Here is a 16,526-nt window from a genome sequence, read left to right as displayed (position 1 = left end):
ACATGAAGCATGATCACGTTTCAAGGTGAAAGACTTCCAGTTACTAATTTAGAAAATAATACATCACAGTGAAGTCATTATTTAATGAAGCTAATGCTTCAATAAATTATGTTGCAACTTAAGATATTTGATGAGGTGCTGCAACACATTTCAGGACATGTTTATTGAGTACACATCCCGAGAGATTTTCTGAGTTTAGAAAACCTCTCATAATCTAATGCCTTTGTAAAGATGTCAGCCAGCTGATCTTCTGTAGGAATGTACTTTAAGCACACTATATTTTTCTCAACTATATCACGAATAAAATGATGTTTAATATCTATGTGTTTAGTTCGTGAGTGTTGAACAGGATTTTTTGAAATGTCAATAGCACTTGAATTATCACAATATATGGTCACGGTATCACTGGTTAACCCATAATCCCCCAACATTTGTTTCATCCAAATTAGTTGACCACAACACCCTCCAGCAGCTACATATTCTGATTCAGCTGTTGAAAGAGATACACAATTTTGCTTTCTACTAAACCAAGAAACTAGATTATTCCCCAAAAAGAAACATGCACCTGAGGTGCTTTTTCTGTCACTAATATCCCCAGCCCAATCAGAATCACTAAAACCTATCAAATTTGTATTAGTGTCTTTGAAAAACTGAATCCCTAAGTCTACTGTACCTGCAACATACCTAATAATCCTCTTCACAGCTTTAAGATGAGTGACTTTGGGATTAGCTTGATACCTGGCACACACACAAACACTAAACATAATGTCAGGCCTGCTTGCTGTTAGATACAGAAGGCTTCCAATCATGCTTCTGTAGAGAGTGTTGTCGACATCTTCTGCAACATCATCCTTAGAAAGTTTTTGGCTGGAACCCATTGGAGTTTTCATGTGCTTGGCTGATTCCAACTCAAACCTTTTGACCAGATTGAGAGCATACTTATTTTGATTAACAAAGATTCCTTCACCTGTCTGTTTGATTTGGAGTCCTAAGAAGTAATTCAACTCCCCTACCATGCTCATTTCAAAAGTGTGAGACATAGAATCTACAAAAGACTGCAAAAGGTTAGCTCAAGTAGAGCCAAAAACAATGTCATCAACATATATCTGAACAATGATGATATGATTATTAGTTCTTCTAACAAACAAGGTTCTGTCTGCCTCCCCTCTATTGAACTGTATTTCAAGTAAGAAGTCAGTGAGTCTTTGATACCAAGCTATAGGAGCTTGTTTAAGACCATACAGTGCCTTCTTAAGCTTGAAAACATGATTAGGTTTGGCAGAATCTTCAAAACCTTTTGGCTGTTCTACATATGCTTCTTCATTTAAAACCCCATTCAGAAATGCACTTTTGATATCCATCTGATACAGTTTGATTTTAAGAAAGCAGGCTATAGCAAGAAGTAATCTAATAGATTCAATTCTAGCTACTGGAGCAAAAGTCTCATCAAAGTCTATACCCTCAATTTGAGTGTATCCTTGTGCTACTAGCCTAGCCTTATTTCTAACAACTGTACCTTTTTCATCAGTTTTGTTTTTGAAGATCCACTTAGTTCCTATCACATTTACATGGCTTGGTCTGGGAACTAAGTACCAAACATCATTCCTGATGAATTGATTCAACTCTTCATGCATTGCATTGACCCAGAATTCATCCTTCAGAGCTTCTGCAATATTCCTTGGTTCCACTGAAGACACAAAACAAGTGGTTCCAGTTAGTGCACATTCAGAAGATAAATTTGCAAATCTTACCATATCCCTGTAGTTTAGTCTCTCTTTTCTTCTGGTCCTTATTCCATCAAAGATATCTCCCACTACTTGAGTAGATGGGTGATTTTTCTGGATTCTGCTTGATGGTTCCTTTCTGCAGACATCAAAGGTTGGCTGCAATTCAGTCTCTGTAGGATGTGCTGAGTCAGATGTGGTGACACTTGGCTCAACACCTTCTTCTCTTAAAACTGGACTGTTTGTGTCTGGGCTATCTGTGGCAGAAGTGTCTTCTTCAGTTGTTTCTCTTTCAGCAATTAAGTCATCAACTTCATCTTCAGCTGTTTTACTGCGGAGATCAGCAAAGTCATCAAATACCACATTTACAGATTCAATAATGGTTCGAGTTCTTAGATTATATACTCTATAAGCATGACTGTTATTAGAGTATCCCATAAATAAACTCAAATCACTTTTTGAATCAAATTTAGCTAGATGATCTCTATCATTTAGAACATAGCAGACACATCCAAACACATGCATGTATTCTAGATTAGGTTTCTTACCATAAAGAATTTCATATGAAGTCATCATAGATCCTAATCTTAGATACACACGGTTTGAGATGTGACAGGCTGTGTTGACAGCCTCAGCCCAAAACCTCTTAGACAGATTTTTTGCACTCATCATCACCCTAGCCATTTCCTGGATGGTTCTGTTTTTTCTTTCAGCAATGCCATTTTGCTGAGGAGTTTTTGGAGCAGAAAATTCATGCTTTATACCCTTTTTATTACAAAATGCAAGAAATAAAGCATTCTCAAATTCTTTTCCATGATCAGATCTTATCCTACGTACAGAAACTTGAAATTGAGTTCTAACAAACCTGTACAAATTTCTGAATACTTCAAAAGTGTCTGATTTTTCTCTTAAAAAATACACCCAAGTATATCTTGAAAAATCATCAACACATACAAAGACATATTTTTTACCACCTAGACTTTCTACCTCTATAGGACCCATAAGATCCATATGTACAAGTTCAAAACAAATAGTGGTACCAACGTGCTGCAACACTTTGTGTGGTACTCTGGTTTGCTTTCCCTTCTGGCACATTCCACATATAGGAATATCCTTGATCTTGAGATCTGGTACTCCTCCTATAGCATTGTACTTGTTGAGCAGCTTCAGATTCTTGAAATTTGTGTGTCCTAGTTTTTGGTGCCACAGCTCTACTTCACTCACTCTTGAGCTCTTGCATGAGATGGTGTCACCTGTTTGATAACAATTATCCATTGATCTGGAACCTGTCAATACACAATGGTTTTGATTATCAAACACAGAACAACAGTATTTATCAAATTCTACACATAGATCATCATCACACAATTGACTGATACTGATGAGATTTGATCCCAATCCTTCAACATGCAGGACATTTGACAGTTTTGGAAGTCCCTCAATACTGAGTGTTCCACGTCCAACCACTTTGCCTTTAGCTCCTCCTCCATAGGTTACACGTCCTCCATTTAGTGTGTGGTAGTTTGATAGAAATTCTTTTGTTCCAGTCATGTGCCTAGAGCATCCACTATCAAAGTACCATGAACCTGAAATGTTAGCATTTAAAGAGGTGTATACTGCCTTGCACAAAAGTTTACCTTTGGGAGTCCATATTTTACACTCCTTTTTGGTAGATTCTACCTTTTTCTTTGAGGTGTTCCTTGAAGTGTTGTGGCTTATTTTATACAACATTTTGTCACTGCTGAGTTTTTCACAAAATGGACGAATGTGTCCTGGTGAGAAACAGTAATGACAAACATAACCTCTTATTCTGGAATCTGGAGTGGTGACTGTGGACTTCCTGCAATCCTTTCTGTTTGCACCCTTTTCTTTTACAAAGACAATTTCTTTCTTCTTAACTGGCTTCATTTGTTTTTTGAACCCTAGCCCTTCATGTTTGTAGTGCTTTTCCATTGACACAATCTCTTCGAGTTTAGTTGTGCCAGTGTTCATCCTCTTGATTGCTAGAGTTGCCTTTTTGAGTTCTTCTTTCACCTTTGCCAGTTCAAGATCCTTCTTGGTGATTCCAACCTCCAAATGTGTGATTGTTTCTTTGAGGGAGGAATTTTCCTTGTTGGCTGCATCTAGAGCTTGAGTCTTCTTCTCCAGGTCAAGAGCTAGTTTCTTACACATTTCTTCCTCATCACTAGCTGCTTCAATACTGGATTCTGCTGTATTTAAAGAAATAGAGTTTAAACATGTATAATGATCAGTATTAAACTCAGAAATTTCAGTTACTGAAAGTGTTTCAGAAAGTGTTGCAGCATCCAGAGAGACTCCTTGTGATTCTGTTTCAGAAGCATTTCCAGTGATATATCTGACAGAGAGAGCTTGTTTAGTGGATTGCTGTTCCTCTGTCTGTTCAGGTTGCTCTTCCTCCTCATCACTGACAGCACAAATCAAACTCATTCCTCTTCTTCTCAAGGTATTTGCACATTCATTAGCATAATGTCCAAATCCTGAACAAGCCCTGCATTTAATGTGATCCAAGTAAGGTGGTTCAGAATTTGAACGAACAAATGACGAATTTTTTAGAGTGTTTTGAGAAGATGTTTGAGGAAATGTTCTCTGTGGAGTAGATCTGTTCCGGGGCTGAGTTTGTCGATTTTGCGAAGAGCCATCTGGAAATAATTGTCTGGGCTTGATTCCACTCCGCCTGTATGCCCTATTGAATTTCTGAATTTGGAATGCAACATTGTTGAGACATTCCTCTGCATCATCATCATATTCCGGAACAACATCTTCCTTCTCCAACTCTGCCTGGAGTGCATTTGAGATAGCATTTCCTTTCTCCTTTCTTTGATCTTCAAAGTTCATCTCTCTAGACTTTAGACTACCAATTAGTTCGTCCAGCCGTAGAGATGATGTATCTTTGGCCTCTTCAATAGCAGTAACCGTCATGCTGAACCTTTCTGGAAGAGTTCTTAATACTTTGTTCACCAGTGTCTCATTGCTCAAAGGACCACCTAAAGATTGAAATTCATTAGCTAAATCAATCAATTTCTCATTGTACTCAGAAATTGTTTCAGTTTCTTCCATTCTCAGTCTCTCAAATTTGGAGGAGAGTAATCTGAGCTTAGTTCTTCTGACACTGTCTGATCCTTCACAATGTAGCTGAAGAACTTCCCAAGCATCTTTCGCAGAAGTGCACACTGAAATCAATTTAAACATGGTTAAATCCACTGAATTAAAAATCGCATTTAATGCCTTTGAGTTTTGGTTAGCATTTGATAGATCGTCTGGTGTCCACCGTAATTCTGGTGTTGGAAACACATCCCCATCCGCATCTGTGATAGTTGGTGGCTTCCATCCAGTGAGAATAGATCTCCAGGCTCTCTCATCAATGGCTTTGATGTACGCCCTCATCTTGACTTTCCAGTAGGTGTAGTTTGTGCCGTCGAGTACAGGAGGTCGCATAGAAGCAGTCATCTGAGTATCCATCACGAATTCGTTTCTGAAAAAGAAAATAGGAACAAACACTTAGTATACGTCAAGTGTTGGCTCTGATACCAATTGAAAGAATTTATGGTCCCGAATTCGTTTAATACAGAGGTGTTGTCTTAAGTGTTATGACACTTGAATAAACAAGCAGCGGAAATAAAAAGAACAATACTCAGAATTGAAAAAATGTTCACAAGTAAATACTTGTGAACTTGCCCTTTACAGGACGGAAAAAGAATATATTAAAATCAGTATTCTAAGAATACAAATGGAAGAGGTGCGAAAACTTCTTCCTTACAAATGAATCATTCTCATGATCATTCTTACAACCAAATCTAGATACTAAAAGAAAAATATTAAAAATTCTAGATTTCAAAGAATGTACTGTAACACCCCACCTTTCCAACACCCGAAATCCCTAAAACCCGAGACTAATATTTCTAACTCGATGACCCTTAGGAAATATTATTACGTGATTAAATGCATTACGTGAATTTAATTATGTTACTTACGTGAATAATTACGTGCGCTATCATATATGTGATTTATATGATTTAAATTCCCGTAAATTGAAATTCTAGGAATTTCGTGAATTACGTGACTTATGTGAATTATATTTTATAAAGTGTGATTACATATATATACATATAGGTATGAATTTTCATGCATCTATATACATATATATATTTATATATATACTAATAATACTTGCTGCATATATATATGTGTGTGGCCGTGTAAATGTGTGTGTAGTTAATGCAAGTTGTGTTTATTTCTAAATAAAATAATTAGTGATAAGCATGCATGCCTTTACACTTGGCACCCCCTAATAATTTCTCTAAACCCACACTCAAAGTAACCCAAAAGACACCCTTCATCTTTCTTCTTCCAACACCTCAACCCCTTACTTGTCTTCTCCATTTTTCTCCACCGTAGCAACATCACCACCTCCATTCTTCTCCTTCTTCCACCTCATCTCTTGTTTTTCAAAGAAATTAAAATGAAAAATCCCTTGAAAATTTCCCTATTTAACCATGGTTATGGAGCAGCCTAGATCACCATATTCATCAAAGAAATACACATCTCCCTTAAAAATCCATTCCATCTCCTTCACCATCAAAATAGTTTGGCAAGAGCTTGGCATCAACCTTTGAAGCATTTCCTTCGATTTTGCTCCATCTTTTCTTTCGGCTTCTTAAGGTAAGAAATTCGATTTCTTGCTGCAATTAAGGGACATCAATAGTATTGAAAAGATTTTCATGAAATTTTAAAAGATTGGGGAAGATTTCGAAAATTTAGGGCTTTTTGAAGAAAAATGGAAAATGAGTGTTTCTTGTTAAATTCTTGTTCTTGCATCATCTATGTTGATAGGGTTAGATACAACTTTTATTGGCCAAAAGCCTTAAAAATTTCAGATTTCAAAAAGGGGTTTTCAAGGAAAATGAAATTTTAACTTTTTGTGGTTGCATGTGTAGACCTTCGAAAGTTTGGGCCGAATCTGTAATTTTTGTAAAGTCTGGCCGAAAAATGTTTTCAAAACTGTTTTCCAGCATTTATTGAACAAAAATTTCGGATTTAAAGAATTTTTGTAAGAAAAAGTTGATTTGGAAATTCTAGTAGGCTTGCTTGTGTAGATCTAGAAATTTTGGGGCAAATTATGTAATTTCCGAAATTTCTGCATAAAGTAACTTTTCAAATTCATTTTCTGCATCTAGTAAAGTGGAATTTCAGATTTGTTAGGGGTTTTCATGAAAAAGGTGATTTTGAACTTCTAGTGTGGTTGCATGTGTAAATTTCGAAACTTTTGGGTCAAAACTGCAATTTCCGAAAAAATCTCTCATTTTTAAAGTTTGGATCTGTTTTTCAGTAAGTATTAGATAGGAAAAAGTTTTATTTAACAAGTTTTTAAATTTATTAGAGTTATGTTAGAGTTTTGGATTTTTAATTGAAAAAGGGATTTTCCTAGTTTTTAATTTCAAGAAAATTCGAAACTTTGTGAAAATTCAAATTTATTTCAGAATCTGGAAATTTAGTCATTTAGGAGTCCTGGGATTTAATTTGAGAATTTTTGGAATTAGTTTGCTATTATTTCGAAATTAGGATAACTTGCATGTCATTTATTATGTTTTGTGCTTTTATTTTCATGTCTTTGATTTAATGACTTTGAGTGATGAGATTTGGATTGTGTACCTTAAATGGCTGCATGGATGTGTTTATTATTGCTGTGAGAATTTATTGGAATGGATTATTACCTAGATGTGGTGATAAGTTCATTTAATGAAAGGTAAAAAGGGGTGCTTACTTTACAAGCATGGTTTCATATTAAATGGTGATGTTTAGTGTGTTGGCTGTATGTGTGTGTGCTGAATGTGTGTGTGTGTGTGTGCTGAATGTGCATGTGGTGTGTGCCGTGTGTGGTTGTGTGTTTATATGTGTGAATTTGGGGATTCTTGCCCAAATTATAATTGTGTGGTAAATTGTGATATTTGTGTGACTTTGTGGCACTTGATTGATGTTTGTGATGTTATGTGTGGGTCATAAGCATGATTTCGAAAAGTTGCATTAAAAGGTTTTTAAATTGAAAGATTAATGGAATATCGGGTAATAAACAACTCGGATATAGTGGGCCGGTATCCAACTAGGATGATGTGTGTAGTGGTTTGATCCCCACTTAGTGAAAACGGGCTCGTAACAGGTTTATTACTCAGGTACAGAAATTAATCTTTCACGGATCCGATAAAACGAAAAATGTGTTTTTCATGATTTTTACAAAAAGGGCATTTTAGTCATTTTGCATAAGTAAGTGATTTTGTGTGAGTGTTGTGTTTTCGTGAGTTATGTGATTTTATTGTCTTGTGTTGTGGTACGGAACGTGGGTAAGAATGGGTATATAATATTATATATTATATATAACGTATTTTCAAAGTTCGATATTTACTCGGATTCCTTACTGAGCTTTATAGCTCATATAGATGTCTTTTGATTGCAGGTAGTAGTAATCCTCAACCAGGATGGATCGAGTAGTGAATCGAGGTCTTGCCCGGGATTTTGGAAGACGTACGAGGACCTATGAACGATGCTAGACTTTTGGTTATTTTCTTTTGGTGGTGTAACCCTAAACCGTAACATTTCTCTTTTCGTACTTAATTCCTACTTTAATATCATAAGTTTCGTAATGTGCTATTCTTCATGCCTTCATTAGAAAACTTCGAATCAATCGCCAAAATAACCTTTTTGAACTCTGATTTATTCTCGAACCGAAAAGAATGTTTAGTGAGAATGTAGCACTCGAATAAGAAACCTCCTTTCGAAACTTATTTCCAAACCAAGCTTTGTATTCGGCTATATCAATCCAACAAAGTTTTCGAAAATGCAAAGCCTTCAACACCCAAAAGAACATATTTTTATTAATTGCATTTTCACCCCATTCCAATGTCTCAAAAAATTACAAAGAGATCCTTTGCTTCCGCTAGTTTAATAAATATTCCGATAAACCGGTTCGATTTATCGCCCATCTAGAAGGGGGGTGCTACAGAGAGTGGTATCAGAGCATGGTTCATAGATACTCGTACGAACTTCACGGGCTTAGAGACTACTCGAGACGCAAGGCTCGAACCATCCGGTATAGTATGTGTATTATTTTCTTTATGTGTTTTATTTGCTTTACTTATTAATGATAATTAATATAGAGATAATGGCGAGACGTATAACCCGAGGAAACTCGAGCACTCCCACCAATGAACCACAAGACCCCAATCAAACCATTAACGATCTTTCCAACTTAATCCGTGAACAAGCCCAAAACCACCAACGCCAAATCGAACAACTCCTCCAGCGTAACCAAACCCCGCCTCAAAATAATGCGCCTCAAGCCATATACGAACGATTCCTCCGAATGAACCCATCCGAATTCCACGGTGGAACCGAACCCACCATAGCCGAAGAGTGGATCAAATCTCTCGAAGTCATATACGATTACATGCAAATGACCGACCGCGACCGCGTGCACTGTGCCATATTCCTACTCCGAAACGAAGCTCGTCACTGGTGGGAAGGAATCAAGGAAGGAACGAATCTCGAAACTCTGCCATGGACCGATTTCAAAGTCCAATTCTTCGAAAAATATTTCTCGAAAGACGTACGAGCCCACAAACTCAAAGAATTTCTCGAACTCCGACAAGGCGACTTACCAATGATCGAGTACATCCGCCGCTTCGAACGTGGCTGCCTCTACGCTCCGTTCATCGCTCGAGACGCCGAGGAAAAGAAGAACCATTTCATTCGTGGCCTCCAACCCGAAATCCGTAGGGACATCCGTATGTCCGACGCTTCAACTTTCCGCCAACTCGTAGACAAAGCACTCATGGCTGCCCAAGACGAGGGAGAAATTCAAAACAAACGTCGAGCGACACCAAACTTCCAACGCCCGTGGAAAAAGAACAACTTTGGCAACCGTCCATTCCGAGGAAAAGGAACGCAGCCCATTCGCCAATCAACTGGACCACCGCCACCGCCGCCACGGCCAACCTGCCCAAGATGTGGAAAGAGTCACCTCGGAGAATGCATCCAAGGAACGAGGAATTGCTTCCGATGCCATCAGCCCGGACACATGGTAAAAGATTGCCCGAAACCTCCACCGAACGTCCCCGGTCGAGTGTTCGCCATGACTCAAGAACAGATCGAGCAAGACCCGTCTATGATAGCAGGTACCATATTTATCCTCGAAGAACCCATTTACGCTCTTATCGATTCCGGCTCTACTCATTCCTTTATATCGAAAGACATAATTGCGCATTTAAATCTCCAAACGAATCAACTAAACTACGAATACCGAATCCTCATTCCCTCTGGCGAAGAGATGTGCTCTAACCTAGTCATACTAAATTGCCCAATCCGAGTTCATACTCAAACCATGAATTTCGATCTAATCCTCCTACCGATCCAAAAATTCAAAGTTATACTAGGCATGGATTGGTTAACCAAATTCAAAGCCCAAATCGACTGTGCCTCAAAAACGGTCATTTTTCCCCTTCCGAACGGCGAAACCCTAAAATTCCAAAGTCAACCCAAAACCTCGATTCCAATTATATCCGCGATCAAGGCAGTTAAACTTATTCACAAGGGTCATTCCGGCTATTTAGTGGATATTCTAAAATCCGAGTCCGATCCCGAAACCCAAATATCCGATATTCGAGCCGTGCAAGAATTCCCCGACGTATTTCCCGATGATATTCCCGGACTTCCACCCAATCGAGAAATCGAGTTCGAAATCAATCTAATTCCCGGAGCTACGCCAATTTCCAAAGCCCCGTACCGTATGGCCCCGATGGAGTTGAAGGAGCTAAAAGACCAAGTGCAAGAATTGCTCGACAAAGGCTATGTTCGACCCAGCCCTTCCCCATGGGGCGCACCGGTTCTCTTTGTCAAAAAGAAAGACGGATCCCTTCGCCTTTGCATCGATTACCGTGAGCTCAACAAAGTCACAATCAAGAATAAATATCCTCTCCCTCGAATTGATGATCTCTTCGACCAACTTCAAGGTTCCTCAGTCTTCTCGAAAATAGATCTCCGATCCGGCTATCACCAACTCAAAATCAAAGAATCCGATATCCCCAAAACCGCTTTCAGAACCCGATACGGCCATTATGAATTCGTTGTCATGCCCTTCGGTCTAACCAACGCCCCCGCAGCTTTCATGGACCTTATGAACCGAGTCTTTCATCAATACTTGGACCAGTTCGTGATTGTCTTTATCGACGACATTCTCATCTACTCCAAAACCCAAGAAGATCATATGTCTCACCTTCGCACCGTACTCCAAACCCTCCGATCGCATCAATTATACGCCAAGTTCAGCAAATGCGAGTTCTGGCTTTCGAGTGTGGCTTTCCTTGGTCACATTGTTTCAGAACAAGGAATCTCCGTCGATCCCAGCAAAATAGAAGCCGTGTCAAATTGGTCAATTCCAAAGAACGCAAAGGAAATCCCAAGTTTCCTTGGACTAGCCGGCTACTACCGCAAATTCGTCAAGGATTTCTCGAAGCTTGCCTCTCCACTCACCCGATTGACTCGAAAAGACGTCAAGTATCAGTGGACTCCCGAATGCGACGCCAGTTTCACCGAATTAAAGGCTCGACTCACATCGGCACCAATTCTCGCACTACCAGAGAAAGTCGGAGAATTCATAGTCTACAGCGATGCTTCGAAATTAGGTCTAGGCGCCGTACTTATGCAAAATTGAAAGGTCATTGCCTACGCCTCACGTCAACTCAAAGAGTACGAACGCAATTATCCAACGCACGATCTCGAATTAGCCGCCGTCGTTTTCGCACTCAAGATTTGGCGACACTACCTCTATGGTGAAAAGTGTACCATCTACACCGATCACAAGAGTTTGAAGTATTTCTTCACTCAAAAAGATTTGAACATGAGGCAACGAAGATGGCTCGAACTAGTCAAAGATTACGACTGTGAAATACTCTACCACCCCGGCAAAGCAAATGTGGTCGCCGACGCACTTAGCCGCAAATCGATCAACGCCCTCATAGTCCAACCTAACTTGGGAGAATCGATCAAATCAGCCCAACAAAACGACCCTCAAATTCTCAAAATCCGCAATAACCTCGAATCCAATCCCAATTTTCAAATCTCCAAAGATGGTCTCGTCCGATTCCAAAATCGCATTTACGTCCCCGACGACTCAAGCGTTCGCCGACTAATCTTAACCGAAGCTCACCAAACCACGTACACTTGCCATCCCGGAGAAACCAAAATGTACCAAGACCTCAAAAAGCTCTACTGGTGGCCTGGAATGAAGAGAGACGTGGCCCAATTCGTAGCAGAATGCCTAGTGTGCCAGCAAGTCAAAGCGGAACATCAAAGACCCGGAGGTTTACTTCAATCGAATCTAATTCCGGAATGGAAATGGGAAGCTATCACAATGGACTTTGTGCAAGGAGTTCCGAAGACCCAAAAAGGATTCGACGCCATTTGGGTGATCGTTGACCGACTGACCAAAACATCTCACTTTCTTCCGATCCGAATGACGTTCAGTTTAGAAAAGCTGACCGAACTATACGTCCGCGAGATAGTCCGACTCCACGGTGTTCCCGTCTCAATTATTTCCGACCGAGACCCTCGTTTCACGTCCAAATTTTGGAAAAGCTTACACGAAACCCTCGGAACGCGATTAAACTTTAGCACCGCCTATCACCCCCAAACCGACGGCCAATCCGAGCGCACTATCAAAACCCTAGAAGATCTTCTCCGCGCTTGTATTCTCGACTTTGGAGGAAATTGGGAATCCCGCCTTCCACTAATCGAATTTGCGTACAACAATAGCTTTCACTCGTCGATTGGAATGGCACCTTACGAAGCTCTTTACGGCCGCAAGTGTAGGTCCCCGCTCCATTGGGACGAAATCGGCGAAAGAAAATTCCTTGGTCCCGACCTAGTCCAACAAACCGTCGATATCATCAAAAGCATCCGAGAGAAAATGCGAATAGCCCAAGATCGACAACAAAGCTATGCCAACACTCGAAGGAGAGATCTCGAATTCGAAGTCGGAGACTCCGTATTCTTAAAAGTGGCGCCTTTCAAAGGAGTTATGCGATTTGGGAAAAAGGAAAAATTAGCACCGCGATTTATTGGCCCATTCGAAATTCTCGACAAAGTTGGTACTCGCGCATACCGACTCGCCTTACCACCCAACTTATCCAACTTTCACAATGTCTTCCACGTTTCAATGCTTCGGAAATACATTCGCAGCCCCGACCACATATTGAAAACCGAACCGGTCGAACTAAACCCTAACCTATCCTACGAAGAGAAACCTTCTCAAATACTTGATTTCAAAACCAAAACCCTTCGAAACCGAGACCTTAAATTCGTTAAGATCCTTTGGCAAAACCATACACCCGAAGAAGCCACGTGGGAACGAGAAGAAGAAATGCGCGAGCGATACCCCGAGTTGTTCAGGTAACAATTTTGGGGACAAAATTTCTTTAAGGGGGGGAGATTGTAACACCCCACCTTTCCAACACCCGAAATCCCTAAAACCCGAGACTAATATTTCTAACTCGATGACCCTTAGGAAATATTATTACGTGATTAAATGCATTACGTGAATTTAATTATGTTACTTACGTGAATAATTACGTGCGCTATCATATATGTGATTTATATGATTTAAATTCCCGTAAATTGAAATTCTAGGAATTTCGTGAATTACGTGACTTATGTGAATTATATTTTATAAAGTGTGATTACATATATATACATATAGGTATGAATTTTCATGCATCTATATACATATATATATTTATATATATACTAATAATACTTGCTGCATATATATATGTGTGTGGCCGTGTAAATGTGTGTGTAGTTAATGCAAGTTGTGTTTATTTCTAAATAAAATAATTAGTGATAAGCATGCATGCCTTTACACTTGGCACCCCCTAATAATTTCTCTAAACCCACACTCAAAGTAACCCAAAAGACACCCTTCATCTTTCTTCTTCCAACACCTCAACCCCTTACTTGTCTTCTCCATTTTTCTCCACCGTAGCAACATCACCACCTCCATTCTTCTCCTTCTTCCACCTCATCTCTTGTTTTTCAAAGAAAATGAAAAATCCCTTGAAAATTTCCCTATTTAACCATGGTTATGGAGCAGCCTAGATCACCATATTCATCAAAGAAATACACATCTCCCTTAAAAATCCATTCCATCTCCTTCACCATCAAAATAGTTTGGCAAGAGCTTGGCATCAACCTTTGAAGCATTTCCTTCGATTTTGCTCCATCTTTTCTTTCGGCTTCTTAAGGTAAGAAATTCGATTTCTTGCTGCAATTAAGGGACATCAATAGTATTGAAAAGATTTTCATGAAATTTTAAAAGATTGGGGAAGATTTCGAAAATTTAGGGCTTTTTGAAGAAAAATGGAAAATGAGTGTTTCTTGTTAAATTCTTGTTCTTGCATCATCTATGTTGATAGGGTTAGATACAACTTTTATTGTCCAAAAGCCTTAAAAATTTCAGATTTCAAAAAGGGGTTTTCAAGGAAAATGAAATTTTAACTTTTTGTGGTTGCATGTGTAGACCTTCGAAAGTTTGGGCCGAATCTGTAATTTTTGTAAAGTCTGGCCGAAAAATGTTTTCAAAACTGTTTTCCAGCATTTATTGAACAAAAATTTCGGATTTAAAGAATTTTTGTAAGAAAAAGTTGATTTGGAAATTCTAGTAGGCTTGCTTGTGTAGATCTAGAAATTTTGGGGCAAATTATGTAATTTCCGAAATTTCTGCATAAAGTAACTTTTCAAATTCATTTTCTGCATCTAGTAAAGTGGAATTTCAGATTTGTTAGGGGTTTTCATGAAAAAGGTGATTTTGAACTTCTAGTGTGGTTGCATGTGTAAATTTCGAAACTTTTGGGTCAAAACTGCAATTTCCGAAAAAATCTCTCATTTTTAAAGTTTGGATCTGTTTTTCAGTAAGTATTAGATAGGAAAAAGTTTTATTTAACAAGTTTTTAAATTTATTAGAGTTATGTTAGAGTTTTGGATTTTTAATTGAAAAAGGGATTTTCCTAGTTTTTAATTTCAAGAAAATTCGAAACTTTGTGAAAATTCAAATTTATTTCAGAATCTGGAAATTTAGTCATTTAGGAGTCCTGGGATTTAATTTGAGAATTTTTGGAATTAGTTTGCTATTATTTCGAAATTAGGATAACTTGCATGTCATTTATTATGTTTTGTGCTTTTATTTTCATGTCTTTGATTTAATGACTTTGAGTGATGAGATTTGGATTGCGTACCTTAAATAGCTGCATGGATGTGTTTATTATTGCTGTGAGAATTTATTGGAATGGATTATTACCTAGATGTGGTGATAAGTTCATTTAATGAAAGGTAAAAAGGGGTGCTTACTTTACAAGCATGGTTTCATATTAAATGGTGATGTTTAGTGTGTTGGCTGTATGTGTGTGTGCTGAATGTGTGTGTGTGTGTGTGCTGAATGTGCATGTGGTGTGTGCCGTGTGTGGTTGTGTGTTTATATGTGTGAATTTGGGGATTCTTGCCCAAATTATAATTGTGTGGTAAATTGTGATATTTGTGTGACTTTGTGGCACTTGATTGATGTTTGTGATGTTATGTGTGGGTCATAAGCATGATTTCGAAAAGTTGCATTAAAAGGTTTTTAAATTGAAAGATTAATGGAATATCGGGTAATAAACAACTCGGATATAGTGGGCCGGTATCCAACTAGGATGATGTGTGTAGTGGTTTGATCCCCACTTAGTGAAAACGGGCTCGTAACAGGTTTATTACTCAGGTACAGAAATTAATCTTTCACGGATCCGATAAAACGAAAAATGTGTTTTTCATGATTTTTACAAAAAGGGCATTTTAGTCATTTTGCATAAGTAAGTGATTTTGTGTGAGTGTTGTGTTTTCGTGAGTTATGTGATTTTATTGTCTTGTGTTGTGGTACGGAACGTGGGTAAGAATGGGTATATAATATTATATATTATATATAACGTATTTTCAAAGTTCGATATTTACTCGGATTCCTTACTGAGCTTTATAGCTCATATAGATGTCTTTTGATTGCAGGTAGTAGTAATCCTCAACCAGGATGGATCGAGTAGTGAATCGAGGTCTTGCCCGGGATTTTGGAAGACGTACGAGGACCTATGAACGATGCTAGACTTTTGGTTATTTTCTTTTGGTGGTGTAACCCTAAACCGTAACATTTCTCTTTTCGTACTTAATTCCTACTTTAATATCATAAGTTTCGTAATGTGCTATTCTTCATGCCTTCATTAGAAAACTTCGAATCAATCGCCAAAATAACCTTTTTGAACTCTGATTTATTCTCGAACCGAAAAGAATGTTTAGTGAGAATGTAGCACTCGAATAAGAAACCTCCTTTCGAAACTTATTTCCAAACCAAGCTTTGTATTCGGCTATATCAATCCAACAAAGTTTTCGAAAATGCAAAGCCTTCAACACCCAAAAGAACATATTTTTATTAATTGCATTTTCACCCCATTCCAATGTCTCAAAAAATTACAAAGAGATCCTTTGCTTCCGCTAGTTTAATAAATATTCCGATAAACCGGTTCGATTTATCGCCCATCTAGAAGGGGGGTGCTACAGAGAGTGGTATCAGAGCATGGTTCATAGATACTCGTACGAACTTCACGGGCTTAGAGACTACTCGAGACGCAAGGCTCGAACCATCCGGTATAGTATGTGTATTATTTTCTTTATGTGTTTTATTTGCTTTACTTATTAATGATAATTAATATAGAGATA

General features: G+C 38.4%; 1 protein-coding gene across 1 annotated transcript; it reads left to right on the top strand.

Moving 5' to 3' along the window:
- Window positions 1–8,898: 8,898 nt before the first annotated feature.
- LOC148771781 (uncharacterized) lies at window positions 8,899–10,357 on the top strand. The gene is made up of 2 exons (XM_088815231.1): window positions 8,899–10,221; window positions 10,346–10,357. Exons 1-2 carry the CDS (start codon window positions 8,899–8,901, stop codon window positions 10,355–10,357), a joined length of 1,335 nt encoding a protein of 444 aa, XP_088671357.1.
- Window positions 10,358–16,526: the final 6,169 nt, after the last annotated feature.

This window comes from Erythranthe guttata, chromosome 3, assembly GCF_056151865.1.
Source record: "Erythranthe guttata isolate IM_541 chromosome 3, IM_541, whole genome shotgun sequence".
NCBI lineage: Eukaryota > Viridiplantae > Streptophyta > Magnoliopsida > Lamiales > Phrymaceae > Erythranthe > Erythranthe guttata.
The sequence above is the reverse complement of the archived record's forward strand: the minus strand, read 5'-3'. Positions and strand labels throughout refer to the sequence as shown.

Coding starts and splice junctions, on each gene's coding strand:
- LOC148771781 (XM_088815231.1), top strand. CDS start 8,899: ATGGCGAGACGTATAACCCGAGGAAACTCGAGCACTCCCACCAATGAA.